The sequence below is a fragment of the Rattus rattus genome, chromosome 16 (assembly GCF_011064425.1).
Source record: "Rattus rattus isolate New Zealand chromosome 16, Rrattus_CSIRO_v1, whole genome shotgun sequence".
NCBI classification, from domain to species: Eukaryota; Metazoa; Chordata; class Mammalia; order Rodentia; family Muridae; genus Rattus; species Rattus rattus.
Genome location: NC_046169.1, coordinates 32,866,546 through 32,888,201, shown reverse-complemented (window position 1 = coordinate 32,888,201; position 21,656 = coordinate 32,866,546). Strand labels below are relative to the sequence as shown.

Here is a 21,656-nt window from a genome sequence, read left to right as displayed (position 1 = left end):
GGGTGGGGTAGGAGGGTGGCTGAGGAGGTATTGACAGAAGGTGAGCAAGGAGAAGGGAAGTGCAGAGAGAGAGAGGTTACTTTTACTAGGAAACAGATGGGCAGCTTCCTGGAAAGGGAGGTGCAGGCCCTTAGTGTATTCTGTGTCTAGTTCCTGGTGTGTCTAGAGTGTGTCTGTTTTCTTTTGATTTGCTTTTTCTCGAGTGATTTGGAGGGACAGAGGCAGCCTCAATGTATAACTTCTGCCCCCTGCTGGTCCTCACAGCCTGAGGGTCCACCAATGCCCAAGGAGACACAAATATGTTTAAGGTCAGAGTAAATCTTTGTAAATGTCTCCCCACACCCACCACCCAATCTCTGAGGACCAGAGAGGGCTCCCATCCGGACCCTGAAGCTCAGAGAGTTCGTTTGTTGCAGAACCTGAAGTGGGGTAGACATCGAAGGTTCACGGTTGGCAAGGGAAACTTTGAGAGGGGAGAGCAGCTGGGGCAGAGACAGCGACACCAGGGCGCCAGGTCCTAGTCGCTCGACACATGGTTCTCGTTCTGCAGTTGGTGCCAACGTTCAATCTTCTTGTCTTTGTTCTTCAGACACTCATACCAATGTTTCAAGCGCTCGCCCTTGGCCGAGATCCCCAGTTGGCAGCCTCCTGGGGACAAGCAGAGAAGAGAGGGAGGGGCAGGTCAGTGGAGAGGGACACCATGGCCAGTCATGTCTCTAGACCCAAGAGTAGAACTGAGAGAAAGACTGCCACCAAGCAGTGACACCCACAGCCCTGCCCATTCTCTGATGCTGTGTGACTGTCAATATTATTGTCCCCGTCTGAGCCTCTAGAACAGGCCATGGCTTCCACCTGCAGCACCAAGCCAGGACTTCATGATTTCAAATCCTCACCCGGCTTAAACTCTTCTGTGTTTATCTCCACATCCTGGGCATTCACTGTCCCTTCCCAAAGGGTCCATTTCTTCCTCACCCCTGCCTGGAGTCTCTCTCCCCAGGTTAGACCTGAGCCTGAAAAGCTTCTGGAAGAATGTGGCCTTCCCTGGGGGCCCCACAAGGTATCCCCTCTTCTGGAGAGGCCAGATGAGGAGCTGGTGTACTCACCGATGTAATCATTCGATTTGCCAATGTCGTAGTCCCACACTGAGATATCCAGGGACTTTTTGGCCAGGTCGCTGTGTTTGATGTCATAAAAGAACTCCTGTGAACAGCAGAGGGAGAGGTGAGCCATAGCTTCCTCAGTTCTAGGGCCTAGGGATGCAACCCAAGGAGTCCCTGGAACAGGGCATTCTGGGAGCAAAGACCTTGCCTATGCCAGGCCTGTCTTCCCTTTTCATCAGAGCTCCTTAGGACACAGAACCCTGATGACCCATTGGCAGTGGGCTCTGTTTGATACTGGGGCGGTCGCTGGGTCAGAGACGGTAAACTTAGCCTTCCTGGGAGCTTCCTGAGAGGGTGTCCCTTGGGGTTAGGGTTAGGGATTTACTGTGACCCAGACAAGAGAGTTTTTGTCTGGTTGTGCTTTTGACACAGGGTCTCACTTAGCCCTGGCTGGCCTGGAGCTCAACTGTGTAGCCCAGGCTAGGTTCAAACTCTGGGATGAGCCTCCTGTTTCTGCCTCAGCCACCACTGGGCTTAACAGTCTGATTTTTTTTTTAAATAGTTTTCCAGAGTGCTTGTCAACCTAGGTCATGCTCACTATTCAGAAAAACAAGGGGATGCCATGACACATTATCTATAGCCAGACTGAGAATGGTCATGGTCAGGATTTGCCCATGTGCAATTTATACTAATGTGTGATTTAAAAAAAACTAAATTAATCCTAAATTTATATCTTTGAAGTGTCTCCTTTATACTCTGTAACTTATGGGTGTTTTTTTTTCTTTCTCTTTTTCTTATTTCCCAGAGCTGGGGACCGAACCCAGGGCCTAGCAAGCGCTCTACCAATGCGCTAAATCCCCAACTCCATGGGTTTTTTTTTAAATCAACTCAGCTCATTTTCCAAAACTATTTCTTGTCAATGCAATGTTTCACATCTCTAGTTCCAGTACTTGGGAAGCTGAGGCAGGAGGACCACCACAAGTTCAAGGCTGCTTTCGGTTACAGAGTGAGTTCCAGGCCAACCAGGGCTACAGATGGACAGAAGTATTTTAGTGTCACCATCTTAAAAGGCACACTATTTCTGTGCACTCGCATATGGATCATATATAGGGTTAAGAGGACAACTGGTGGTGAAACCAAGTAGGTCTCAGAGAGCAAACTCAGGCCATCACACTTGGCCACAAGCACCAGGGCTGACTGAACCCTCTCGCCTCGCCTACAGCATCATCGTCACGGTGATGTTTAACGGTTGTTGGGCTCGCAGTGAGGTGTGTAGGCTGCCTCTAACTTTCAGTCTTTGACTGATCCAGCGACGTCTAAAGGGCAAGATCACTCTGTCCACCCTTGATCATTATTAGGACAATTTCCAAGACACGCGTTTCTGACTGTGGTATACACGATGATGTCAGGGGGACTGAGAGCAAGCTGGCCTGCAGGTTTCTAAAACTCAGAAGTGCATACTATTGTCGATTCAGAAAAAAAAATCACTTCTGAGACTGGGGGAGGAGGGGATTTGATTAGATGCTTCTGATTGTAGTTGTTTGGTTTTGAGACAGTGTCTTAGGGTATCCCTAGGTAGCCCGGCATGGCCTTGAACTTCTGAACCTCCTGCCTCTGTCTCCCTGGTCTGCTCTACCATGTCATTTGGATTTCTTATTTGCAATTTGTCTGGATTCTGAGAGAAGGCAGGGCAGTCTACAGTGTGGGTCTCCTGAGTGAGTGCTTGGATGCTGCTGGCTCTCAAAAGCCCTCATAAATGGACCACATCACGTATCCCTCCTCACTTACAAAGTGTATTAGAATCCAGGAATTACCAGCTCTGACCGACTCAGCACTCAGAGGCAAGGCCAGAGGGCGAGCCCAGGGATGGGACTCCAGGCTGTGGGTCCAGCTCAGCCCTGGTGTGTTTGTTTTGGGTTTGAGACGGAGGCTGTCCTGATGGCTTAGCACAAAACTCAGCACCTTCAGACTCCTTCCTTAGTCCCTTGCAGATAGGGCACCTGTACCCCTCCTGCCTGGCTGGCTTATTAACAGTTAATGGAGAAGCAGGCCTTTAGCATGGGATGGGGGAGGAGGGGACAGACACAAAAGATTCTGGAAGCATAGGACAACCTTGCCTGTTAGAAGTCAAAACCCACGTATTTGGAGGCACGAATAGGAGTTTGTCAGGGAGAAAGAGAGGCACAGGTGGGCAAGGCCTCTTAGACAAGGACACATTCAGATTTGAGGTTTCTGTACTTATATGGAGGGAGCAGAAAGTCTACTGCAGTGGTCCACCTGTGATGTCCCAGGGTCTGAGCCACAGTGGGGGGCCTTGAGAGCACAGGGGAGGGAGTATATGTGAGGCCCCACTGCTCAGTGGGACTTGATGGGAGGGTGTGGAGGCAGCTGAGGGTTGAGCCCACAACTCAGCATCAGTGTGCCAGGAAAGATACTGGGGGTGACTTAGCTCAGCCTCTGAAAACAGCTTCCTCAACATCCTGCAACCGCGGGCTTTGTGACAGGGAGCCCGTCCCCTTCCCTCTGATATAACTCAAGCCCACCAATAACGGAAACGCTCTTTTGAGGGGATTAGGAATATTCCGGAAGGAATTCGACCCCTCCCTCTCACACACAGTCAGTCTCCACGGGTATGGCGGAGAACAGGCTAGCCTTACCTCATTAAACTCGGGATTCAGGGTCTTCTTTTTAATCTGAGTCTTGTGCTTGGCTTTCTTCCCCATGTCCGGTTTCAGCCAGCTGGGAGGAGACACCCGTAAATCAGAAAGTGACCCAACACTGGTGCCGCTTTTGAATGGTGGAGGCCCTGCTCTGAGCGTCTTGTGTCTTTCTGATGCTCAAAGCTATCCGTCGGCTTCCTGTGACCTCAGGGGAGAGTTTAGAATGCTCACATGGCCCCAGTGTCCATGCGGTTGGGTCCCGGCTCCAACCTAGCTCTCCCATCATGCTCTTCTCCACCTTCCCCTCCACCCCAGGGCCTTTGGACACACCACAGTTTCCCCTAAACACCAAGCTCTTTCTCAGAGTGCCTGGCACACAGTGGGTGCTCAATCAGTATCTTCTGAGTGGAACAGGTTTTGGTGCATACATAGTAATGATCAGAACGGCCCAGGAACATTCCGCTTATGTTCTTATATTTTCTAGACAAGTGGGCAAAGAGTTAGACCCTCTCGGGGCAGGCACACGTGACTCCAGTTGTCACCAGCAGAGCAGCTTTGAGATTGCTGGAATCACCCCGAGTTTGGGGTCTTGAGCATTTCTATAATGATTTTGGATGAAGCCCAATTGCTTCTTGGACAGTGGAGATCTGAGCTACTGGGGATGGGTGTGGCTGACACCTGGGCTGTAAGTGGGGTCACCGTGCCAACCACTCTAGGAGGGGCGGTTCCAGGGGCTCCCGAGGAGCAGGGATTGGCTGGCTTTCTGACACTCCAGCCTCACTATACTCTGTTCTGGGCATAGTTTAGCTGTGTGATCTTGGCCGGATCCCTTCCCTCTCTAGGTCTCAATGAATAATGATTGGGGGGGGTGTCTGGTCCTCATTGCCCCCCCCCACCTCCCAGGACACGAACTCACAGCTTGACGAAGGGGTCTGAGTAGCCGTTGGCGTCCATGGCAGCCAGGTGCACACAGCGGATAATTCCCACGATGAGGCCGCCCTGCTGCGTGCTGTACATGAGGGACACCAGGATCTTGCCCCGTTCCTCTATGTCTCCGATCCGCTCCACCTGCTGCATGTGGCAAAGGGGAGTGTGGGGCTCAGAGAGGCGGGGGATGTGGGTGGACACTATGGGAGATGGCTGTGAAGGGCAGGAGAGTTAGGGCCAGCAAGGGGGCGGGGGCTGCACCATGGACGGCAGGTGCCTCTGCTTAGCTGGCAAGGTAGAACCTCCTGGGTTAGGCTCAGACATGTTGGGCCCAAACTCAGCTTGAGTCAAGCAGGAGGACTCCATCCTGGTCCCTGACCTGACTGGCCTCAGATCCCCATAAAGAGATGCACATGCCATTACTCTCTTCTGTATAGCCAGCAACAGAAGCCATGTGTAGAGGGTCCAGGAGCATGGGTGTGTAACAGTAGGACAGGCTCCTCATCCTATGGTCTAACCCTGGGGATGAAGGATACCCTCCACCCCCATGAACCAGCAGGTCACTGACTGGGATAATGAGGAGGACTCGGGAGGAAGAGAAGAGAAGTGGCCTCTGGTAGTCTCAGCAGGCTTCCCCCCCACAGCCAGCTCACCTCCTCCTCATAGAGAGCCATGCCACGTGCTGACCCAGTGGTCCCTGCGCGCTTCATCTGTGGGAGGGGACAGGATGGGAAGGTAACCTTGGGTACTCACCCCCCTGCCCATGGAGGGCCAGGAGCCTAGAAGGCAGGCTCTCAGAGCCAGGTACCTCACATTTCCCTTTCACTAAATACAGCATTAACTGTCAAGACAGGGGTAGCAGCCGCTGGTGTGAGCTCTCCTGCCTTTCCCAATGTACAGAAGAAGCCACCAAGGGTCAGAGAGGACCAGCAGACTGTCCAAGTGTCAGAGAATCCACACATAAACCACAAGTATATCCATTTGCTCAGGATGAGTGGATCAGGGTTCTTAGGGTCTAATCTACCAGGTGTTTCTCTTGTGTGGCTCTGAGGTCCTTCTGATGAATCCCAGAGCTCCAGAAAGCATAGCTGTAGGTTAAGCTCAACCCTCACCATTTACAGGTGAGGAAGGGGCGGCCTGAGCACTCCACATTGAGGTTTGAAGGAGGAGCTCCCCAGACACCTGCCTACCTGGCCTCCTCGGCATCTTGGGACAGCTATGCCCATTTTATCAAGACAGACCTACCCAGGTGATGATAGTGGTGTTGAAAACATGAACTTAGTCACTGTCCTGACCAGCTGAACTCACCGAGTGAAAAGCCAGCCACCGCCAGACAGGGACACCTTGTGCTCAGGGCAGACTTTCGTGACTTACTCTGTGTGACCCACACTCCCAGTTGGCTGCAGAAGTGTAGCCCAGTGCCTCACAGTGCACCTCTTCCTGGCCGTCTGACACAAAGAGGCTGCAGTTGCACCAGGCTGGAGGCTTCCCTGTGGGGAGCTGGCTCCCTGCTTCTTGGGGGATGACCCTGGCCATTTGCTCCCCCTAAGTCACCCCACCTCCACCTGGTGCTCTACACTGCCTCGGCCCCCTGCCTGATGCCCACACAACTCGGCAGAAAGGTGGTGACCCCCTGGCTCACCGGGATCACCCGCTCCAGGCAGATGTTGAAGTTTTTCCTCTGGTTCGCCTTCAGTTTCTTGAGCGAGAACCTGGTCTCACCAATGAACTCATTGTGGCCAAACTTGTCCTCGTCACATACGGAGATCCTGCCATGGGCCAGAGAGAGAGAGAAGAGAGAGAGAGAGAGAGAGAGAGAGAGAGAGAGAGAGAGAGAGAGCGAGAGAGAGCAACAGACACTGAGCCCCACTATGTGCCTGGGTGAGGGGCACTGGGTGTGGCCAGGGATGAGGCCTCAGCCTCCATTTACCTCCAGTCAGGTGAGTGACTCAGTTCACAATCTGAGGGGTCTGAACTTAGAGGCCCTCAGGGTCCTTCCCTAAACCCTCTCCTTACCTTAAGAGACTCACTCTTGCCTACAAGGGGCCACGTGCCTGCACTTAATCCTGTGTATACAAGATCACACAGTGCACACCACCTTTTCTTCAGACAAGACTTGCAATGTAGCCCAGGCTAGATTAAAACTCACTATGTAGTCCAGGCTGGCCCAGGATGCCTGATCCTCCTGCCTCAGCCTTCCGAGTACTGGGATGACAAGCACAAACAACTGCACCAGGCGCATGAGTCTTAGCTGTGCCTCTGTTAACTATGGGTTCTATAATCCAAACACATTCAGCCAACTAGGGGCAAAAAACCCTCAGAGTCTGTACTGAGCATGTGCGGATGTCTGTCGTGGCTGCCTGGACAACACAGACTGGCAGCCAAGTGCACCTAGATATGGAAGGCCCCCTGCATTTACAGTTTCTTCTGGAGCCCATGCTGTTTGTAAGGGCCGGCCCCGCCCTCCATGGCCCCGCCCTCCATGGCCCCGCCCTCCATGGCCGCCTGCAGTCACCTGAGTGTCTTCCTCTGCATGTCCTCCTCTGTAATGCCATGATACTGCAGCGTCTCGTTCCACACAGGGTTCCGGGTGTTGCGCAGGGTCTTCGTACGAAGCTTGTTGGACTAGAGCCCCAGGAGAGAGACAGACAGACAGGCACCTGTCAGCAGAGCCGACCTGGAGTCCCTCCTTTAACGCCCCCTTAAGTGAGAAAGCTTGGGTGCATCTCTTGGAGACCGACATGACTTATAGCAGAAACGATGCTGTGCACTGAGGCAGGGGGATGGGGATATTTCCTGACACCTCAGGCAGTGTCCTCTACACCTGAAAGTCCTGCGGGGGGGGGGCAGCCTCCCTTCCTCCCTCCCACAGCAGTGAGGATGGGACCCAGAGCCCTGCACATAGTAGGGAGGTGCTCCAGCATCCCCACACTAAACATATAACAAATCTCTGGATGGAGCTCACTAAGATGCTCGGGCAAGCCTCGAGCTTGTGATCCTCCTGCCTCACTCAGCCTGCCCAGCGCCTGGGGTTATAAGTCTGGGCCATCAGGCTTAGCCTTTTCAAAAACAGTACAAAACTTTTCATTCCACTCCTGGAGAAAAGACTAGAAATAAACCTACAACACAAGAGGAGGCTGGATGGCCCTGATTCACGCTAATGTGTAAATGAATGATCGGAATTAAATGGATCTTGATAGGCAGCAAAAGTCATCAGTGAATTGGGGCAGGAGAAGGGACCATAGTCAGTCACAGACAGGAGTGGGCACATCCTTGACTCAAAGACAATGATGAGACAAAGTATGTATGTACTTTGTGTGTGTATGTGTGTGTGTGCTCGTGTGTGCACATGCATGAATGTATGTATATGTACATATGCACATATACATGTGTGTGGTTTAACATGTATATGTGCATGTATGTGCCCCTCTTACCTTATTAGATATTTGAAACTCGCAGCACTGTGTAACAGGCATTGTCTCGGGAACACAAAACCTTGTGCTTCCCCTGCCCCTGAGACACTCACTCTACCTCGGACACAAAAAATGCAAAACAGGAAGGCCTACCTCCAGTTCCCACTTCCCGAGTGGGGCCACTGAAGAGGGAAATTAATCCCAGAGCTAAGAAAGGCGAGCAGGCCAGCAGGGAAGCTCGGGGCCCACAGCCCTTTAGCAGCACGGCAGTGTCCAAGGACTTAGCTCTAAACCCTGAAAAAGCTTTCGCTGCTGCTGCTGCCTCATGTGTGCTTGTGTGTGTGTATACACGTGTGTGCATGCATATGCATATATGTGTACACACGTGTGCTGGATGTGACTAGCATGATTGCTCCCTTTTGGCCTTCAGCAGCTGCTGGGCTCCAAAGTTGTGTCCTGAGGGCGCTGCCACGCCCCAAACTGTAAGGGCTTTGCTCATCGTGGGATGGGGCGGGGCCTCGGGCTCTGAGCTGAGAGGCCGGTGCAGAACCCAGGGCCTCTGAGTACCTTGCTGGCTCCAGGCAGCAGATGCAGCTTCACATAGGGATCCGCTAAGCCGTTGGAGTCCATGGGCTTCAGTCCCTGCAAGAAGAGGAAGGGGCGTGAGCCTATCAGCCACAGCAGGCGATGGTATCTGACTGACCCGAGGGTGGGGGGGGGGGAGATACGACATGCCACTCCCTAGCTGTGTGGCCTTGGGCCACTCTCCATGCCTCTCTGAACCTGGTTCCATGCTGCTGTGTGGAGGAATGCGAGTCCCTTAGGGAATGGAGAGGACATCGCAGCATAGCTAGCAGAGAGGAGAGGCTGGGGGCGGAGCTACTCCATAAGCCAGGGCCTTTGCATTCATTTGAGGCCTCGGTTTCCCCACTTGGACAGTGCGCCTCCCCAGTCTCTGTCTCTCCTCTGGGCCTGGAGAAGGTGTTTGTATTTTATCATCATCTTCTGAGATGAGCTAAGCTGGCCTCATTCACCCGAGCGACCCTCGAGGTTTCACAACTCAGATGCACGGCCAGGAGTCCTGCCTGTGACCTCGACTTCCTCATCTGATTGATGGGGCCACGGTGTTCACAGGTCTGTGGGATTCAGGGAGTAATGAATGAGATCTTGGCCTTTGCAGATGAACCTCATCTCTCCAGGGATGTGACCCCTGGCATTAGCTTTCTGGCCTCAGTTTCTCCACCTGACTAATGGGGCTAATAAAAATGCCTCCCTTGTCTGATCACAGAAAGAGAAGGGAAGAGAGAATATACACCTGAGAACTTAACACAGAGCCCGGTACACAGTAGGGGCTCAGTAAGTGTGTGCCAAAGAAATGGCTTTGATGGAAAGTAGGCTGATGTAGGGCTTGCTTTAAGCATGTAGTCTCTTGTTTATCCTCCCAATGTCCCAAACTGGGACATTTGAGGAGTCAAATGAAGGCCTTATCATTTCTACCACAGGCTAGTAGGTACAGAGATAGCCACAGATGGACCATCATTTTGCATTTAGTTAACCAGTTAACATGGGGGTACCAGTGAGCCAGAGAAGGTTAGCCACTCCCACCTGTCCCCAGTAGTACAGCCGCAAAGTGGTTTAGGCCAGTATCTGCTCTGGGGGAGTCTGGTCCAGATCTTGCTGGTTTTTCCTGGGGTCTCAGACTTAAGTCCATCTCAGGGTCGTGGGGGCATCTCCCACGGTCTGGAATCATTTAGCTCACATTCCCTGCAGCCTTCTCCGGTGCCTCCTCCTCCCACCCCTCATACCCCAACCCCCTTACTACCCACAGTCACCGTCTCCACCTCACTGCTGCCCCTGGTGGACAAAGACATCAGAAAAACCTAGAGTCACCAAGCCAGGCTGTCCTTATGTCTTGGTGGGACCTGCAGAGTCCCCTCTGGTATGCTGTGGGCAGCCTGGGGCACCTTCACAGCAGAGCTGCCTCCATTCTCAGGAAGCAGCCACAGGACCATCCCTAGAGGAAGTGCCATCCCCAGCCCCCAAGGAAGTCTGACGACAGCCATTCTCATCTCTGTCATTGCGACAGGACAATGATGGTGAGAGCCGGGTCTGGGATTCATTCCCACCTGAGTCTCTTTGGAAAATCAGAGTCTCCCCTGGGGTTCCCCCACACCTTCAGGAAAACCAGAGCCCCACCAGGGGTCCCCACACACCTTCGCCCTGATGATGGTGCACTGCAGGTTGCTGTTGTCTTGGTCATAGAGAAGGCTGAATTCCAGGGCACCCAGTGTGGCTGCAGGCAACAGAGACAGGAGCCAAGAAAGGCATTTGCTTAGTCAATCCACAAGCATTTCCTGAGTGCTTACCAATATGTCCAGCCTCAGCTAGGCACTGGAACCCCAGGGGGGAGAGAGAGAGAGAGAGAGAGAGAGAGAGAGAGAGAGAGAGAGAGAGAGAGAGAGACAGAGAGACAGAGAGAGAGAGACAGAGAGACAGAGAGAGAGACAGAGAGAGAGACAGAGAGAGACAGACAGAGACAGACAGAGAGACAGAGACAGAGAGACAGAGAGAGGGAGAGAGAGGACAGGCCCTGGTCTCCATCCTGGCAACCCTCTCTATTGGGGGGTCTTCTGCAATCATTAGTAAATGTGTTTACTTAATGACTTCATCCCCTGACAGATTGAGGGTGCCCTGAAGACAAGGGCTGAGATGGCTGATTGGCTACTGTGTCCCTACTGTGTGCAGGGCACATAGTAGGTATTCCTGTGTGTGCTGAAGGAATGAATGAGAGTCAGCGTTTGCTGTTCCCCTTCCTAGGAATGCTCTCCCACTTCGTGCTCTCATGAGAGGCTCACACCCTCTCTCAAGCCCTACAGCTTGGCTCAAAAGTCACTTCCTAGAGAGGCCCTCCCTTAAGCAGCCACTGGAGAGATCACCCAGCCTGCTATGAGCTTATTCACTGTTTGACTCTTCCTCCCCTGTGACCTTTTGCCCTAATGTCCTGGTGCCTGGAGCGGTTTGAGGCACCTGGTGTGAGGTCAACCTTGTCAGTGACAAGGATGAGCTGTTTGGGCAACAGAGAGAAGACAAGCTTGCTGTAACCAACAACTGAGTTTGTGCCAGGGCAGCATGGAAGCTTGGAGAGGTCACACTTGGGAGACGGATGACCGAAGGATCATGGAAGATCGGCTGGAATGAGGATCACGGAGGGCAGATACTGCTGTTGAGGCTGACAAGGTAGGTGGACTCCATTCCCTGAGACCACAGATCCCTGACTCTGGAGGACACTGGAACAACAGGGACAGCTGCTATACCACACGGTGTGGTCCTCAAAGGACTGGAGCCTCTCTTCACTCGCTGGTTATGCTCATTGGTTTATGTCACCTTGACACAGGCTAGAGCCATTTGGGAGAAGGGAACCTCGATTGAGAAAATGTCCTAACGGACTGGCCTGTGGAACATTTTCTTGATGGGAGAGGATTCAGATCACTGGGGGTGGTGCCACCCCCAGGCTGGTGGTCCTGGGTTCTATAAGGAAGCAGGTTGGATGAGCTAAAAGGAGCAAGGCAGTAAGCATCATCCCTCCGTGGCCTCTGCAGCAGCTCCTGCCTCCAGGTTCCTGCCGTGACTTCCATTCATGATGGATTACAGCCAGATGATAAAATAAACCATTTCTTTCTCAAACTGTGTTTAGTCACAGTGTTTATCATGGCAATAGAAACCCTAACTAAGACACTGGCCACTTCTGAGTCATAGGGAGCCTTTCCCAAGACTATATGCAGAATGAGAAGAGAGAAGGTCCCATCTCCACTCTCTAGGGACAGGAAGTAGGAAATGTGGTGGCCCTGGCGGGAGAGCAGTCCCACCCAGAGTTCAGCTCCACCAGCATCCAGTCTCCCGGTATCCACCATTTGAATAACACAGCTGCCATTTCTCACGTGCGCTTGGCCCAGCGCAGTGATGTCCAGTTTACCAAGCACTTTACCCGCAGTGCCTTGGTTTACCCATCCATCAGCCTACACAGGAAGCAATACAGATTGGCAGTCCCAACCAGGTCACCCCACCTTCTAGTAGTACCCATCCTGGCTGCTCCAGGCATAGCAGAAGAAAAAATCCTATGTGTGTTGGAGGAGTCATACACGCGTGTATGTGTGTGTGCGTGCATGTGTGTCCCTGGCCCTCTGGGTCTGAGTCCAAGAGGGACACAATCCACGTCATGAGGGGGAAGAATGATTGCAGATAAAGACACCTATTAGACACGGTGACTCATGCTTTGTGGGGTTCTGGTCCACCAGATAATTCTGTTTGGCAGCCGACCGCCCCCGCCGAACCTCAAAAAACACCATTACAGGCTTTAAATGACTCAATGAGCTTCAACCCATGAAATGTGTAGTTCTGACAGTGACCACACGGTGGCGCTCATTGGCCATCTCAATGGTAGAGAGCCCTTTCCCTGCACACACTCAAGGCCCTGGCTTCGATCTCCAGAACCACAGGATTTTTAGGGTACACATGTTAGCAGTTAGGGGGCATCTACTGACCCTCGAGTCCCATTTCTGCCCCACTGGGTTCAGTTTCTGGGCGAGTTTTGCCAACATGCACCCCCTGCCCCCAGCCACTTACTTGCTTCATCTGAGTCATAGCTGTTGGCTTCTTCCTCCTCTTCCTCAGCAGGCGGTGGCTGGCGGGCAGGGGCCGCCTGGGAATAGGGACCTGCAGTGTGGGGCGCTGCCTGGAAGCCCCCAGTGGGTCCTGTCCTCTCCTCCCGGGCTGGGGCAACAGCCCCTGGATAGCCAGGGTCACTTGGAGGAGCCTCTGTGGAGAGAAAAGAAAGTGTTGGGTCTGTCATAGCAATGTGGCTAGAGGAAGTTTCCAGAGGGCAAGTTCCCAGGCTGCACTCGGAATGAGGAGCAGACCCTGGAATCGGGAAGACCAGGGCTGATTCAGGCACGACCAGGACAAGACGAACCTTATGGCACTGTCCGTGGTTTGGACTCAGCCAGACAGCATAAACCTCTCAGCCTCAGCTGTGTGTCCCAGGGCCAGTTACTTAACCTCTCTGAGCCTTAGTTTCCTCATTTTAGAATGAGAGTTACCGAATCCACACTTGTTTCTAGGGCAGTCAATATTAGTTGCATTAAACCAGGGTCTATGAAAAACTATAGCTACCACGTAACCATGACAACCAGGCATCTGAGGTCTGCCTATATGTGGGTCAGAGTAATTACTGTTCATTTATCCCGGGCCAAACACACTCCAGGCACCACAAAAAGTGTTTTGTTTTGTTAAGCTAATTTTTAAAAAAGTGTTTTAGTTCGTTTAATATTCACAAGACTATGAGGGAAATCTTAGCCTGACTCCCATTTTATAGAAAAACAAAACAAAACAAAACTGAAGCTCAGAGAGGTTTAGTCACTTGCCGAGAGCCACACAGCAGGAAGGGAAGGACCAGAGATGGCACCCAGCAGTCTATGCTCTGAGCCACAGAAACTGGCTTGTCAGTCTGGATGGTTCAGGGGTTCAGAAAGGAGTTGCTTAGGCCATGGTCTAGGTTACACCATGAGTAAATGTGTCCCTGAAGAGGCTGGGACAATTTATACTCGCCTGTGCTCTGCTCTGGAAAGCGTCCCGGCCCAGGAGTGGCCCTGCTGCCCCCAGGGGGCCCTGCAGGGGGAAGGGAAAGGGGGTGGTAATGAAGACACACTTCCGGGTATCTGTCCTTCCTTCTCTTCACACACAGGCTAAACAGGAAGCAGACCATGGTGTGGAGAGGTTTCTGGGATGTTAGGAACTTGTCCCTCTGTGTGGGATGGGAGGTGCTGGCATCTGAGAAGCCCAGATTGAACCTCAGCTTGGAGACCCCCAACCCCACCCCGGAGTCCCGCTTTCACTTCCTCCTCTGAGATGTGGAGAAGTTACCACAGGGAACCCTGTCACTTCACAGTGGACAGGATGCTCTCCCCAACCCTCCCTCTGCCACGGTCCTGCTCTAAGCAGGGCCTCCTCCAACCTCTCCAAGGAGAGAGATCAGGGTTCAGCACTGCAGAGTGATGGGGCTGGGGTCACTGCGGAGGGACACAGGACACAATGGCTGAGTGGCTGGTACCTGGCTGCACCGGCTGAGGAGGTGCCGGGCTTGGCATGGAGGCTGGGGCTGGGCGGGAGGCCTGGACTGAGTTAGCTCGCCTCAAACCTGCAAAGACAGCATAATTCACATGCGTGCATGCACGTGTGCACGTACACACAAACACACACAAACACACACACTACACCCCACACACATATACACCACACCACACACACACACACACACACATACACCACAACCCACACACACATACACCACACCACACACATACACACACCACACCACATACACCACACCATACACACACACATACACCACACACACACATACACAACCCACATACACACATATACCCCACACACACCCACACACACACACCACACACCACATACACACACACATACCACACACACACACACACACACACCACACAAACACACTAGTGTGCGCTCCCTTGAGGTTCCACTGGTGCTGTCTCCTTCTGCTCCCAGCTCTCCTCTGGTCACTTCTGTCTACTCCTTAGTGCCCAGATCCTCTGGGCAAATCGCAGCTGAGTTCTTGAAAAGCAAAGGTAAGCTGGGTTCAGGGATGCAGGCCTGTCAGTTCAGCCACTCGGGTGGCCGAGGCCAGAACCCATCTCAAAATAAAACAATAAAATGGGCGCGTGAGTTCGGACCAGTGCCGTGTGCTTGCCTGGAACCGGCCCCCCCTGAGTTGCCCATGGGATTAAGGGGGATACTACATGCAGAGGGTTTAACTGTATGATCAGTGCAGAGTAAGTGCTTATACCACAAGTTAGCATCACTGATGAGTCCTGACACCATCCACAAAGAGAACTGGCGAGCCACAGTAAGGGGCGGATCTCTGAGAGTTTGAGGGCAGCATAGTCTACATAGCGAGTTCTAGGCCAGCTGGGGCTACCTGGTGAGACCCTATCTCAAAAATAAAAAGCAAGCAAAAACCAAAACCGACAGCTTGGCTTTCTGGCTCATGCCTGTGACCATAGCTCAAAAGAGGGTGAAGCGGGAGAATTAGTGTACACCAGACCAGCCTGGCTACACCGGGAAGCCATTTCCAAAAATGACTAAAGAAACCAGACAGTCACAATTGTTGACAAAGGTATATAGAAACTGGGCATACTATTAACAAAAATGTAAAAGTAGCCCATCTGCACCGCATAGGAAACAAGATGATGGTTTCTTTTTAAAAAGTTAAATATAGAACTGCCCAACTTTGGGGACGTTCTCACTTGTCTGTCTCTACTCCAAAGGCTTAAATAGGTATCTGTCTGAGATTTTTTTTTATAACAGTACAGTTCACAACAGCTAAAGGTAGAGAGGTTGTAACATCCTAAATGTCCTTGGTCTGAATGAATAAATAAAATGTGGTCTAGCTATTCAGTGGAATATTACACGACCTTAAAAAAGGGAAGGACAGCCTGAGAAATGCTTGAGCATGGGTGAACCTTGAAGGTGTGGGGCTCTCAGTGAAGTAAGATAGATAGTTTTGGTTTTCTTTTTAAAAAAGTAAATGCTGTGTGATTCCACTTAAGTGTGTCAAATCTACATGTAGAAAAAGAAGAGGATTGAAGGTTCTGGGGTAAGGAAGAGGGCAAAGAGAAGATAGGGTTAGATGGCTTCAAAAACCTCAGCTTGAGAGGAGGGAACATTCTGAAGGCAGATGGTGGTGAGGGTTGCATGACACTGTAAGTGTGCCTGGTGCCACCAAACCATATGTGAAGAATAGCTAGAATGGTGAATTATATACAATAAATACTGTATGTTTTACAAAATCAAAAGGCATGGTCAGTATAAGCTTCACCTCTGGAGGAAAAAAGAGATTGGGAGTTCAGGGTTGAATAGATGCAGGGTTTTTTTTGTTGTTGTTGTTGTTGTTTTTTAAAGATTTATTTATATGTAGTGTTCTGCCTGCATATATGCCTGTACGCCAGAAGAGGGCGCCAAGATCCCACTACAGATGGTTGTGAGCCATCGTGTGGTTGCTGGAAATTGGAACTCAGGACCTATGAAAGCACAGTCAGTGCATTTAACCCCTGAGCCATCTCTCCAGCCCTTAAAAAAAAAAAAGATTTATTTATTCATTATATATAAGCACGCTGTAGCTGTCTTCAGACACACCAGAAGAGGGCATCAGATCCCATTACAGATGGTCGTGAGCCACCATGTGGTTGCTGGGATTTGAACTCAGGACCTCTGGAAGAGAAGTCAGTGCTCTTAACCACTGAGCTATCTCTCCAGCCCCTAGATGCAGGTTTGATTCTGATTTTCACTCAGTGTCAGCTGTGTAGCAAGAGTCAGAAGAACCATCATCTTTCTGAGTCTAATTTTTATACCTGGAGAGTTGGGATGATGAAAGTCACTCAGACTTGCATGTCAGAGCTGTGGCAAGGAGTCATTAAGAAGTTCTGGGAGAAAAGCTCTGGGAAGCTCCTAGTATACAGTAGGTGCTCCATAAATGTACTCTGGTGGTTAGATTCTGTTCTCCGTCCATCTGAGCCCTGGGTTCAATAGCAGGTATGGGTGGCAGATGTTAGGAGCCCAACTCTGATGTCAGGAAGAAGGAACTGATGTGCTAGCTAAGCCATTAAGCTGAAATGTCCCCAACAGGCACGTGTGTTAAGCACCTGGCCTCTAGTTGGTGGCACTATTCTGGGAGGTGGGGGTCTCACTGACCACTTCCTGTCAGCTGCTGTGTGAGCTACTCAACTCCACCCTCTTTTCTGTAACAGGCTGAGACCTCTGATGCCGTGAGCTAAATTCATCTTCCCTCCTTTGTGGTTCTGTCCTTTATCCTGTCATAGCGATGAGGGAAATAAAAACACACAATTTCAGATGTGAGTACTGAGCCAGGAGTGAGGGTGCACACTTGTAATCCCAGTGCTTGGGGACTGGGGCCAAGGCAGGAGGATCACGAGTTCAAAGCCATCTTGGACAGATAGTGAGATAAGTTTCTTCTCTCTCTCTCTCTCTCTCTCTCTCTCTCTCTCTCTCTCTCACACACACACACACACACACACACACACACACACACACACACTTCTCTGTGTGTGTGTGTGCATGTGCTGGTGAGTGAATATCAGACATCAATGTGGGTCCTGAACCCTCAGCCTCCCTCCACACTGAGACCCAGCCCTTGCTATGAAGACAGGGACACTCTCCTGAGGCCAGACACAGGCTCACAAGAAATACATGCCCAGGTTATCAGTCTTTACCTCCAAAGTCAAGCAGCCAAGATTCTCCTCATCAGACATTTCAGAGTATAATCTACTGGGTCCCAATGGTGGCACCTGTCAGCCAGTTACGTCCTGGCCACATTATCCTACCCATTGACACGGACAGCAGAGGCCACAGGGAAAGGTAGTTAGATGGATACTCACTTTGCTCAAAGCCAAGTGGCCTTTCCTCTCATTTTGGGAGTCAAGCAAAGCAAAAACTCATAGGGTCTTCATATGCCATTTTGGGGCAAGAAGAGGTATGATCACAGTTATGATGTCTGCAGCTAGATTTGTGTGACTCCTTGAGTATAGACCAGAATAAATGATGCTAACATGGGGACAAAATACGGTATTCAGTAGGTGTTCAATAAAGGCACCAATGCCCACCTTGCTCACCTCCTGGGCTCCGGCTGGTGTCTCCAGCACCCCCACCATGAGCATGGTCCCAGCCCTCAGAATCACGGGTGGTTGTACTCATCCGTGCCTCAGAGGCCCTGCGTGTGGGAGGCCCATGGCTTCCTCGTCCAGGAGCAGAGGTGAGGTCAGGGCCTGCAGGGAAAAGCATGGCTTGCACAGAGAGAGGGAGGTGGTAGAATGGGGTCCCAGAGTAGGAGACAGTTGACAGAACCCACCTGGCTTCTGTCCTGGGGCCCTCCTGTCCTCCATGTCACCTGGAGAGAGAGAAGGAGGGAAGGGGAGGGGGAGAGAGAGAGAGAGAGAGAGAGAGAGAGAGAGAGAGAGAGAGAGAGAGAGAGAGAATATATGAGAATGTGGAGTACTGGTTTTCTGGAGTCCATGGAGTTCTTATTCCAGGGCTCCACAGTGAGCATACCCTCTCTTCCCAAGAACCATTTTTGAAACATTAAGTGTGTTTCCCTCCAGCCTCTCCCCTGAGCTGGCTTGTTCCTGGTGTCTCATTCCCTTATCACCATGAAGGCACAAGCACAGACTGACAAGACAAAAATGTTCTTTTCTACCTATACTGGCAGGCATGCCCAACCTTTGACCTCGTAGCACAGCACTGTTCCTTGTGAATTCACGATCAGGCACCAGGCTAAAAATTCTTATGTTCTATATAAATCTACAATTTTGTTTTGGGCTGCACCCATAGCTACCCTAGGATGCATATGGCCCATGAGCTGGGGCTTATACACTCCTAAAAGAGGGAGGGAAGGTTGACTAAGAGGAAGGATGGTGGGTGGGACTAAACACTCCTCAGAGACACATTGTTGACAAGTTGGTGATTCTATAAGAAGTGGAAAGGCTTGTGTTACCCATGAAGAAAACCTTTTGGCAGCAGGGTCCATGCAAGGCACACTAAGAAGCCATCCTATGATAGGGGCTTTGATTTGAACTCTGCATCTCTAGTTCTCTTCTGAGAAATGATGGCCCAGTGATGCTGCTTCAGTCGGATCTTAGTATCCAGTGTTAATCAAGATTATTACAAGGGCTTTATCTGGCCAGTCCAAGTGGTGCTGTCCAATACAAATGTGACTTTATGGAGTCATTTTTCTTCCTGCTTGCTCTCTCTCGCTCTTAATGATCATTTTAATTATTAATAACCATACTTGGATAACAGCCTTGATATTAATAGGGCTGATAATTAATTTCTTTTGCTAGTTTAATTCCTATTCATCTTTCATGTTTAATTAGTCCAGTTTCAGGATTGTTTATGGTCAACAGAAGAAACAGAAGTGAAAATCCAGGCATGGTGTAGCACACTTGTAACCCCGGGATATTGGGAGGCAGAGACAGGGGGTCAAGGTTCAAGGTCATCAAGTCCTCAGATATGAAGTGAGTTCCAGAGAAGTCCGGAATACATAAAACTCTACCCAAGGAAAAAAAAAAAGGGAGGAGAAGGGAAAGAAAGAAGAAAGAGAGGAGGAAGGGAAAGGTGGAATGGGGGAGAAAGAATAAAAGAAGGAAGAGAAAAAGGAGGCAGAGATAAGGGAGGAGGAAGAAAAAATACAAGAAAACTAGGAAATCTTTTTTAGTGGGCCCAAGTCCCCCAGGTTCCAGGATATATTCAGGTAAGTGGCAGTCTCTCCCAATTTCTAATTTTAATTTCTTCCTCTTTTGTACTTTAGAATTTCCCACTAAGGAAGATGGCAAAGCCACTTGGCAAGCTAGCTTTTTTCTAGAAAGTTTCCTGAACTGCCCTCCCAAATAAGGTTCATGATGAATTTTGAAGGGGCTAAGGAATCCTACATTAGGGGCCCGAAACTGGCAACCTGAACTTGGCTAGGATGCCTTCAGGTAGACCAGTAGGCAGGACCTGTCCAAGGTGCTGAAAATGATTAGCTTTGTTCTACCTCGAGCTGGAGCTCTGGCTGGATGCCTGGACTCGGGTGTAGGCTGCTCCTGGGTGGCCGGCTCACCAGCAGGCTGCTGGGGCTTGGTCTTCTTTATAGGCATGGGCTGTGGAAGGACTTGTTTTGGAAAACCCTTGAAGAACCATGCTCCTGAGCGCTTCCAGACCTGGGAAGGAAGGGAGACACATTTGGGAGATATGTCAGCCAACTGATTGTTTTCATCTTTGCTCCCACAACTCATGGGCATGATTTTTTTTTCTGGGCACAAGTATCTGTGCCCACATCAGCTTCACAAATCTGACGGCCATTTTATTGATGGAGAAAGTCATCCTTGACCATGTCAAGGATCAACCCAATAGGTAAACATGCAGAGAGAGGAGGCGCGAGGACTCGATGCGGATTCTCTCGTCTTATAGCTGTGGCATCACAGTTGATGTAAAGAAGGTTGGATGCACCTACAAGCCCCAATCCTTGGAACATGGAGGCAGGAGCATCAGGAATTCAAGTTTGAGGTCAGCCTGGGCTACACAAGACCTTGCCTCAGAAAAGACAGAACAGGTGATCTGCTTCCTGACATCTTTTTCAAGACCTCAGGCCTCTATCATGACTTCAAGTTAGACAGGATGATGTGGGGACATCTGGAAGATCCCCACTCCATCTTGTTATATTCCCTACAGGGTTACCCAGTATGGCACATAATAATTGAGCTTCCATGACTTTGGTCCTGTGGTTTGTATGGTCCAGAACACCAGAGGAATTTGCAGATGCAGAGATGGAAAAGTCACTGTGTCTACCCCCTTGGCTGTCTCCCCACTGTCGGATGGTGATGACCCCTGTTCCCTCCACCTATCTTCCTGATGACTGTGTCTTTTCTATTCAGACCAGGGAGTGCAATCATAGCCCTAGGATTGCTTATCTTGGGGTTGCAGGAGATTCCCCTGACTCTGCTGGTGTCTCCAACTCTGCCCCGAGTAGTACTTTCATCAAACCGTCCCCAAGTGCTCTGCTATCCTGAGGTTGAGGAAAGAGAATGTGGCCATCAAGACCATGTCTCCAAGGCAAGCATCTGCAGCAGGGGGTGAGTGGTAAAGGAACTGGGATGATTTGAGGTAAAATCAACAACACAAAGCCAGGTCTGGGCAAGAGGGGGAGGGAGAGGGAAGAGGTAGAGGGAGAGAGGGAGAAGGAGAGAAGGAGAGGGAGGGAGTGCAGGAGGGAGGGAGGGACTGCAAGAGGGAGGGACTGCAAGAGGGAGGGAGTGCAGGAGGGAGGGAGGGAGAGAGCAAGAGAGCGAGAGAGCAAGAGAGCGAGAGAGAGAGGAGAGAGAGAGAGAGAGAGAGAGAGAGAGAGAGAGAGAGAGAAGAACAGAGCAGAAAATAGGCAAAGAAAGGAGCCTGGGGGAAGCAGAGGATGAGGTAGAAAAAAAGAGAAGGAAACAAGAGTGAAGAAATAAAATATGGGGAAAGGGAGAGGGTGAGGAGTGGAAAACAGGGGGAAGGCAGCGGGAAGTGGAGGATATGCAGGAAGTATATGAGTCACTCTGTAGGTGAAGTCCAAGCCTGAGGACAAAACCTCCAATCTCCAGCACCCACAGCAAACCTGGGCAGTATGTGCCTGTCATTCCAGTCCTGGAGATAGGAGGAGGAGGATCTTGGAGGCTCGCTGGCCAGATAGCCTAGCTAAAAGCATGAGCTCCACACTCAATGAGAGACCCTGACTCAAAAAGCACGGCAGAGACATTGAAGACAGATGCCTGATGGTGCCTCTGATTTCCACAGGTTCATACCTGGGCAAGCATACCAGCACACACATATGTGCACACCTATGTGGGGTAGGGAGAGGGAAGGAAGGAGAGAGGGAGGGAGAGAAGGAGGGAGGGACAGAGAGAGAGTGGTTTAGAAAAGGAAGACTCATAAAGTGA

The 21,656-nt window shown here is 51.0% G+C and overlaps 1 protein-coding gene across 1 annotated transcript in view; it reads right to left on the bottom strand.

The window, feature by feature from the left end:
• Rph3a (rabphilin 3A) overlaps positions 1–21,656 on the bottom strand; it is a 74,314-nt gene continuing 52,658 nt past the window's right edge. The window contains exons 8-22 of the mRNA XM_032886897.1: positions 19,736–19,901; positions 18,056–18,094; positions 17,820–17,972; positions 14,207–14,293; positions 13,705–13,764; positions 12,724–12,915; positions 10,314–10,393; positions 8,668–8,742; positions 7,203–7,312; positions 6,330–6,456; positions 5,341–5,397; positions 4,677–4,831; positions 3,758–3,839; positions 1,104–1,200; positions 1–648 (exon numbers count right to left, since the gene is read on the bottom strand). Of these exons, the coding sequence (XP_032742788.1) occupies positions 518–648; positions 1,104–1,200; positions 3,758–3,839; positions 4,677–4,831; positions 5,341–5,397; positions 6,330–6,456; positions 7,203–7,312; positions 8,668–8,742; positions 10,314–10,393; positions 12,724–12,915; positions 13,705–13,764; positions 14,207–14,293; positions 17,820–17,972; positions 18,056–18,094; positions 19,736–19,901 (1,611 nt within the window). The 3' untranslated portion in view covers positions 1–517. The remainder of the gene's footprint in view (positions 649–1,103; positions 1,201–3,757; positions 3,840–4,676; positions 4,832–5,340; positions 5,398–6,329; positions 6,457–7,202; positions 7,313–8,667; positions 8,743–10,313; positions 10,394–12,723; positions 12,916–13,704; positions 13,765–14,206; positions 14,294–17,819; positions 17,973–18,055; positions 18,095–19,735; positions 19,902–21,656) is intronic.